The sequence below is a fragment of the Cynocephalus volans genome, chromosome 3 (genome assembly GCF_027409185.1).
Source record: "Cynocephalus volans isolate mCynVol1 chromosome 3, mCynVol1.pri, whole genome shotgun sequence".
Classification (NCBI taxonomy): domain Eukaryota; kingdom Metazoa; phylum Chordata; class Mammalia; order Dermoptera; family Cynocephalidae; genus Cynocephalus; species Cynocephalus volans.
In genome coordinates, this window is record NC_084462.1 from 65,049,675 (window position 1) to 65,058,658 (window position 8,984).

At 54.4% G+C, this 8,984-nt stretch overlaps 1 protein-coding gene across 1 annotated transcript; it reads right to left on the bottom strand.

Moving 5' to 3' along the window:
- Positions 1-4,537: 4,537 nt before the first annotated feature.
- On the bottom strand, positions 4,538-7,725 carry CIMAP1C (ciliary microtubule associated protein 1C). The gene is made up of 4 exons (XM_063092177.1): positions 7,605-7,725; positions 6,759-6,869; positions 5,717-5,830; positions 4,538-5,085 (listed from the first exon to the last, which is right to left on the bottom strand). The coding sequence occupies exons 1-4, from the start codon at positions 7,723-7,725 to the stop codon at positions 4,604-4,606; spliced, it is 828 nt and encodes a 275-aa protein (XP_062948247.1). The 3' UTR covers positions 4,538-4,603.
- Between the last annotated feature and the right edge of the window lie 1,259 nt (positions 7,726-8,984).

The following is an 8,984-nucleotide window of genomic DNA, read 5'->3' on the forward strand; positions in this document are numbered from 1 at the left end:
TTCCTGGGCTCAAACAACCCACCCAGGCCTTAAGGTTGTGACTCCTGCCCACCTTTTCTACCACCTCTCTCTCTCCCCTCCCCCCCAGCCCTCTGATTCCCACCCCCATCCCTCTCAGCCCCCCTCTCCTCTGCCCCTGCCTCTCCCCATCCCTCTCTCCTGCTGAGCCCCCTCTTGGCACTACACACTGTGTTTACAAGACAATGATGACAGTTTTTTATTTCTCCCTTTTGTCTTCCTTCCTTCCCTGAAGGGAAACATGCTTCCAATCTCCCAGGAAGAAATGAAGGCTCCAGAAGAGAAAAAGCAGACAAAGGACGATGGAACTGTGGATGCCCGCCACCCCACCCATGGCCCCCACACAAACAAGTGCCCGTGAGCGCGTGCACACACAGTCCTCCTCTGGTCGAGGCCTCCAAGAACAGCTGTTATTTTGGGGGCAATTGAAAATGTCCATCTTTATTCCAGAGGATAAGCAGGGACAAGGGATATAGGGAGCAAGAGGAAGAGAGAGAGGGGGAAAGAGAAAGGAGAAGCCAGACGGGAACAGGAGGGGCGAAGTGAGCAGGAGATGTAGCTTCTGACCCCCACCAGGACTCCAGGACGTGCCTCCACCAGCTCCCAGCCCACCCTGGCCAGGGGAGAGAAACAGAGGAGCTCTTGTCTCAGCCCTCCCACCCGTGGGTGGCTCCTGGGGTGGGCATCTCTGAGTGCTGGGGGAGGGCAGAAGGGATCTGGTTTGTCTTCAAGGGCAAGGGCTCAGAAAATACAGACACTCCTCTTACAACCAAGTGCACCCTGCCCAGAGGGAAGACCCCAGACCAGAGGGCTGAGGGCAGCCAGCTGCTCCTGACCTGGGGCTGGGAATCACATCCCAGATTCTTTATGAGCACAGAGACCCTCTCAACGTCCCCTCCCCAATGCCCATCCCACCTCTCTCTGTGTATGTGTGTGCATGTGTGTCTTGGCTCCGTGTATATGTAGGTAATAGACATACGTTTGTGCACAACCCCTGCCTGTGTGCCTGTGTATAATGAGTCCATGTGTCCCTGCAGGCAGGGTCCCTCTTTTGCTCTTGGCCCAGGACCACCAGCTTCTAGGAACCATAGTGATGACGGGCCTTCAGGGTCACTCCAGCAACAGAGACCAGCCCACCCAGCCAGTGTCCAGGAGAGTTGGGTGACTGCAGTTTTACCACCAAGCTCTGGCTGGGGTGACCAAACATGGAGGCCAGGTCTCTCCCTGCCCCCTAGAGAGAATGGAGGACTCTCCAGTGGACCCCTGCAAGGCACTGAGCCTCATCCACCCTCCAGTGTCTGCTCGTAGTTGGAGAGAGCTACTTTTCTTCCTCCCACCGAGCCACCCTCTGGACTCCCGGGGCCAGGGATCCCTCCAGGTGAAGACCATTTCTCCGTACCTCTGGGCACAGCCAGAGCCTGGCATAGGGCAGGAGTCAGCAAATGTTTGTTGAATGAATGAATGAATGGTTGTGTCTGTGTGATCAGGTGCCAAGCTCCAGACCTAGTTACCTGCAGGCACAGGTTCATTTCCTACAAGGATCAAACCAGGGCTTCCTGTAAGGTCAAGCTTGGACCCCCTTAGTTGTTCAGAAGGGGCCTAGTCAGCACTCAGCCAGGCCTGGGAGGCCATGCCTGTCTGACCTTCCGCAGGTCACCTATGCCAGGCACCAGCACAGGGGAGGAAAGGCCAAGAGATGGGGCCTGCTTTGTCAAAAGGTAAATCCCAAGCTAAAGGACCTGTGACTTTGCTGACCAAGGCACAAGGGAGACCCCATTCATCCTCCCTGGAGGCCATATCCCCTTCTTGGTGGGTCCATCTCTCATCCAAATATATTCATCCCCTAAAGATTCATTCTGAACCTTCCATGCTCCTCCTTCCCTTCCCTTGGGACCACAAACCTACCCCAAGAGTTAGTTCTAGCTCTAGGGCTCCCTTCCAATCTTACCCTTATCTGGTGGCAGCAGGATCCAGACTGAAGGTGTGTCCCAGACTGGGCCATGGAGGCAAAAATTAGTATTTAGTCCTAATATGAATAAAGGATCCCAGACTGAGCCCTGATTCTAATCACACACTGAGCCTGGACCTTTATTTAGAGACAGGCCATTAATTTGTCATATGGCCAAAGTTATTTCTAGACTTTGGGCCTCAGTTTCCTCATCTCCCCAACGGAAGGCCTTGGCCTGGGCTAGGCACTAAATCAGAAAACCCCTGTTCTGAGGTTAGCCTGCAGTTCTCCTGGCCTGGTGACACAGGGGAGCATTGGCTACTGCCACCTACCAGCCCCCACCCCTGCTCAACACTCACAGCCCAAGCATCACTAATTTTTGCAGCTTCCATGATAAATGGCATTGTCGGCACAATGACATCTTTCTAATCTGCTGCAAGACAGATGGGTCCCCAAGCTCACTTACCCTCTCAAGAGCCTGCCCAGGCTAGCCTTGTTGAGAGGGAGGTAGGGCAGGGCAGACACAACACCCAGGGCCTGGGGCGTGGGCTGGAATGGGGGAGGGCCGTTCAGGGCCCAAAGTCAGGAATGATCCCAGTGAGGTTTTCTGCAAGCCTCTTTTCTAAAATACTTGTATTTAGGTGTTTGTTTGTTTTTAATATTCCAAATATATCCTCTGTTCTTTTCTGTCCAAAGTTAGGTCTTCAATTTTCATTTTCAGTTAAAACCTGAAATTGCTTAAGTTCGCCAGGATGAGCCACTAGACTCTGGCCCTTCCCTCCTGTCTGCCTCTGCTCTTGGGGCAGTGGCTGCAGAAGGACGTGCCTCTGCCGGAGCCGTTGGGTCTGGGGACTCTTCTCACCCCCTCCTCTCCTCTTTCCTAAGCCCCTCTCCGTCCATGGTTCTCCCAGCTCCCCAGCCTTCCTCAGCTGCAGCCCCTCCTGCATCACATGGCCTCAGGCTGCCAGATCCGGGTAGGACCCACCCACACCTTCCTGTGGCTGGGGAACTGGGAGGGGGCCCCGGACTACGGGTGGAGGTGAATTGGGGATCTAGATGCCAAGAATTAAGGACAAATACCAGCCCCAGGGGCCCCAGCCTCCCCAGAGACCAACAAGAGAGCTGGCGCCTGTTTGGCCAAAAGCGGTGAAGTGGGAGGGGGTGGGTGTGGCACAAGGCTGGACTTGAAGATCGAGGCAATGCTGCCCCCTCCTGGCTAGTTCATGGCTCCTCCACCGGGCACTGCCAGGCTGAGCTGTCGAGGCTGGGGACACAGCAAGTGACTCTCCAAAGATAGCATGGGACAAGCAGACCTCCTCCCAGCAGCCTACTAGGCCGATCACAGCCTCCAGGCTCTGCCCACCCTGTCCAGCCTTCCCTCACTACCCAAAGAATCTTCTGAAAACACGGCATCCTATCCGGCCCCAACACTCAGCACAAAGCCCGAGGCCCCTCCAAGCTGCCTGCTATCTGGTCCCGGGTGTCAGCCCGGCCTCTTGCATCCCAGATTCCTGCCACGCTGTGCCTCCCCAGTTCCCCGTCCCTGCACCCTTTGGCCCCACCTTTACCTCCACCTTTACCCTCCCCCAACACAGTCACCACTTGCTTCCTGGATCCCTCCTCCAGGAAAACTCCCCTGATGGAGTTTGGATGTGTTGTCCCCTCCAAAACTCATGTGGAAATTTGATCCCCAGTGTGGCGGTGTTGGAAACTGATTGAGTCATGGGGGTGGATCCTTTATGAGTGGATTGATGCTCTCCCTGGGGGAGGGGGGCCTGAATGAGTTCTCGCTCTATTAGTTCCTGCAAGAGCTGGTTGTTTAAAAAGACCCTGACACCTCCTCTCTCTCTCTCTTGCTTCCTCTCTCTTGCTTCCTCTCGCCATGTGGTCTGCTTGTACCCACCGGCTGCCTGCCACTTTCCGCCATGAGCAGAAGCAGCCTGAGGCCCGTGCAAGATGTGGCTGTCCCAGAATCGTAAGCCAAATACACCTCTTTCCTTTATAAATTACTCAGTCTCAGGTATTTCTGTTACAGCAATACAAATGAACTAATACATCCCTTTTCCTGCCATCCCCAACCAGAATGACCTATCCCCCTCTGCTGGCCTCTCCCCGACCCCCCCAACTTGCCCAGCTCCTCTCTTGGGTATGACCACTGCCAGAGATCAGAGTCACACAGTTCTGGAAATGGAGGGAACTTGGACCTCTTCCAGGCCTACCCCCTCACTGTCCAAAGCTCAACCCTGAGGCCCAGAGAGGGGTAGGAGTTGCATAAGGCCACACAGCATGTTAGTGGCAGAGTTAGGACTGGAACTCAGCATTCCCGAGTCCTTGCCCTGGGCTCCTTGGAGGACATATGGCTGCCTCCCCCCGGTGACCCCAAATGAAACTCCTAAGGACAGAGACCTGTAGGATTCCTCCCAGTCTCCCCAGCCCCTCGCCCAGAGCAGGCCCCGCAGGAAACAGCCGTGAATGTTTGCAAAATGAAGGAATGACACAAGAAAATATTTATCTAATGCCTTCTGTGTGCTGGACACTCAGCAGGCACCAGCTCTGCTACTTGAAGCCTTGGTCAAGTGGCTCAATTTGGTATAAAAAATAGCCTCTGGGGGCGGAGGGAGTGCACCAGGCGGGGCCTCAGTCACGAATGTCAATGACCAGCGGGCACAGGTGGGGGGAGTGCTTGACCCCCATGGTGAAAGCGGGTGTGCGGGGCTTGTGCACAGTGACCTGCTGCACGTCATGCGAGCCAGGGCCAGGCCGGAGCGTGCAGTCCAGGGGGTAGGTGAAGCGCCTGGCCATGCTGTAGATGGGGCTGCGGTTCTGGTAGATGGACGGCTCGGGCCGGGCATGCGTGGCAGGGCCAGGGCCTCCTGCCACATCCTCCTTGTAGAACCAGTTCTTGTCCACACGGGCCAGACTATAGCAGGGGGCAGCCCAGTTGACAGGGTTGCTGGGCCCCAGCATGAGCGGCAGCTGGTAGTGGTTGGGGGCCGGATTGGGGTCCATCACTCTGTATGGGCACCGGTAGCCGAAGGCATACTGGGGAGCCCTGCGTTCCCCAGGTGGGGGGAACTTCTCAAAGTGGTAGTGGCAGGAGGCTGGTGTGGGGCTCAGGCCTGAAAGTGAGCAAAGAGGGAGGAAGGAGGGGAGGGGTCTCAGGGCAGGAACTGGGCCACATTCCCTGGTATCCAACTGCTGGGTTCAGGAAGGGAGCTGAAGTCTTGGGTAGCCTGATGTGACTTCAGTATAACCACCTCAGCAGGAGGGTAGCGACATCACAACTCCTGCAGGTGGCTATGGGCAGGGAAAGGGACAGCAAGATGGTCACTGAGACCATCCTGATATCAGGATTGTGACACTGTTGTCAAAATATAAAAACCATAAGTGTCATAACATCCCCCTTGGGCTGTTGGCATCCTGACATCCCTGTGACAGCACCATGAAAACATTCTGAGATCACTGTGTCTGTGAGCTCATCAGCAGGAAAATATCGCCCTGTGACATCACAACATCACACTATGAAAGGCATAGCATAACATTGACTTCAAGACATAAAGGCTGTGACACAGACACAATGATGTCAGCATTGTGACATGGGTGTCTTGATGTGATACTGCAGGGAGATGCAAGCACTCACGGATACATCTGGGAAAGGGAACCATGACCTTTTGCCCCTGCTCAGGTCCTAAGGGTGGACCCCCTCCCCCAACCTCCCATCTCCCCACCTCCCTCTGAGCCCCATCTTACGCAGGTTGGAGATGCACTCCCCCATGGGGACCTGCGGGCAGCTGGACATTCCAAACCGAGTTATTTTGGGATCCAAGAAATAGGAAGGCCCAGGGCTGCATATGTCCGTGATTCCTGCAGGACAGCCAAGGAGAGAGCCCTGTCAGCCACAGAGGCTGCCCCAATGGGAGCCTGGCCTGCCTCCAGCAGGACCCACCTCCCCAGGAGGATCTAGGGCTCGGTCCAGATTCCTTTGGCTCTCAGATGTTTGGAGACCCTTGATTTCCTCACCTGTAAAGTGGGACTTTTAATACATGACATGCCATCCTCAAGAACTTGTTCAGAGGAACAGATAAAATAACAACTGCACAGCAGTCTGTCAGCCACCCACCCCATCATGAATTGGTGCCAAGGGGGAGTAATAGCCACTGTGGCTATTATCAGCATTAAGAAAAGGCCCTGCCCAAGCCAGGGGCGTCCCCTTCTGAGGAGGGTGTGTCTCCCCAGGAAGAGTCCTGGCAGGCACCCTAGGTTTCAGACTCCCACATACACACCACCGTGCCTCTCCTCTTGCAGACTTTGGCCAGGAGCCCCAGGTCTTCTGTGGCCCTCTGCTCCCATCCTTCTCAAGGGTTCAAGGCTACCTGGGAAGCTTTAGAGGCCACCACCCCCACCACTTCCCTGCCAGCTGCTCCTGCCCAGCCACTGTTGCAAGTGAACCCAGCAGAACATGGTGGCCAGAGCTGAAGGGTCCCAGCCAAAGGCCAGACAGAAAAGAGACCCTGCTCTGCTGGCTGGATGTTGCCAACATAGCTTCAAAGCTCCCTTGGGAGATCTGGCTGGGAGATGCCCACAGAGTCACCTTCAGAGGGTTTGGGTCACCAGAGCATCCCTGCTGGCTTCGTTCTGGACCCTGGGGGCTGCTTGAATGTCCCACTCAGAGCAGGCCTCAGTTCCCAGTGGCCTGTGGCTACAGAGAATGGCTCCATGCCTCTCACTGCCCCCACCACCTCCAACATTAACCCCACCCCCCAAGGACATGACAAGAGTGGTGATTGCTCACGCTTCTCCGAGTGCCGGGCATGCAGGGTATAAGCTGGCTCCTGGAACATGGAGATGTCATGATCTATGTAGCCCGTGCAAGATGGCCGGAGGTACTTGGCAGGTCCTGGACCTGTGAGGGTGGACAGGGCAGCCTTCAGCCTGCACCCTTTGGATCAGAGGCAGAGGGAGCCATAACACAGGGCCCCGTGAGAATGTTGAGGTCTTCCTCTCACTGATATCACACTGCCACAAATTTCATCATCCACTGAGCTGCTTCCTTTGGAGGAAGGCAGCATTTCCAGATAAAATGCAATTTCCCTTGGACGGACAATGCATAATAAGCAAGACAGTAGCTACAATTAATTGAGAACTTACTCTGTGCAGAATACTATGCTAAACGTTCCACATGGGTTAGCTCAGTTAAGTCTCCCAACAACCCTTATAAGGTAGATATTCCTGCTTTTCCTATCTTACAGGTGGGAACATTGAGGCATACAAATATCAACCCACCCAAAGTTACACAAGGTGATAATGTGAAAATTCTGGGACAATCATCCAGCAGAACCCAAGCACAAACCACCTCCCACTTAGAGCAATAATCAGCCATTAACAACATAGTAAGAATTAATCTGGCCACCTTCCATTTAAAGTAAGATTGAAGAGAAATGAAGAAAGCTAAATCTAGGCTAAAGGCTTCTAGTTTTTTTCCAAAACTGCACGTCCCATGCTCCCATACTCCCCCACCCCCTTGAACAATCCCAACAGCTAATACTGCCTCTGAGGTTCAGCCTGGAGATGTAGGTCTTCTTTAAGGCTTTGAGGAGAGTCTGAAGGAGCTTTGCAGGAGGCAGGGCTACCCTCTCACCTCTGATCATCGCCATGATCGTAGGGGTCTGCTTAACCTCCTGCCATGAGGGCAACTGTACCTTCTTCTCTGGGTGCTGCGCATAGAACACAGAGTTCTCGGCCCCTTTGGGCAGTTTCATGGCTGGGGCCAGGGAAGGGGACACGACAGCTGCAGCAGAATCTAAGCAGCAGTCAAGGAGCTGGGGTGCCCCTGCCAAAGGCCCCTCTATCCACTCTCTCTATGCCACTCCAGAGACTGTGTGGAGGCTGGGAAGGAAGACAGTCCTCTTGCTTGAACAGCAGAGGCCGTCTGGGGCCCAGCAGGCTGGAGCTGGGGATGACATCACAGCGGAACTTGGACTATGAAACCCAGAGTATTTATTTACCCCAGTTGCTGTGGCGCCCAAACTGCGGCGTAGAAATTCTATGCTGCAAGCTCAGCTGTAGAACCCTGAGAACTAGGGCCCACTGCCCCCGACCTCCTACCAGGCTAAATGGCCTGGGGGTCCCCAGGCCCTCGGTCAGGGAAGGGAAAGGGGGAGGTGATGTGACACCCGAACCAGCTCTTCACTTATGGTGGGTGTCCTGAGGTCGGGGAAAGGAATGGAAAGGGTGGGTGGGTCATGGGTTAAGCCTTCCTGCGGTGTATGTAGCCCCCTGGGGAGTCTTCTACTCCCACCCCTCCCACCTATCTCCCCAGGCTCTGAATACGTTTTCCCTTCTATCAGTTTGTTTTTCCCTTGGCAAAAGATCAAGGCAACTATTTCACACTAAGGTGTGGCTGTCTGATAGCCCCTTCCCAGACTCCTATCCCAGGGCATGGTATCTCTAGAGATCCGTGTCCAACTCAAGGAGTACTTATTTGCCTGCTGGTGGTATGTTAGACAAAGAATGGGAGACAAATAAATGAGGATGAAGGGATAGCACTGAGGCCATGAGGGGCCACTTCTGTGCCTATGGCCAAGAGCACCTCCTCGGCAGGGGGAGTGTGAGAGGAAACATTGAGGGGTAGGAAAGACATCAGCCCCCATACGATTGAAGAATGAGCCCTGTGGCTGAGGAAATGCTGGAGATACTTCACCCCTAAGAACCCAAGAGGTTTGGGGTCTTTGGGGCCCGTTCACACCCACCGGTTCATAACTCAGACTGGGGATTTGATCTGAACAAGATAAGACATTTCCTTCTTAGGAACCAGATGACTGATGGGTTTAGAGAGGGTGTCTGCTACTGCCCTGGTATATAAGAAAACTGAGGCCCAGAAAGGATCAAGGACTTGCCCAAAGTCTCCTGGTACATCAGTAGCAGAGATGGAACCAGGACACAAAATCCAGGGCTTTCTTTGCATCATAGTCTCTGATCTAATGGAAACCAAACCGTGCTCTGAACTCGTTCCAACCAG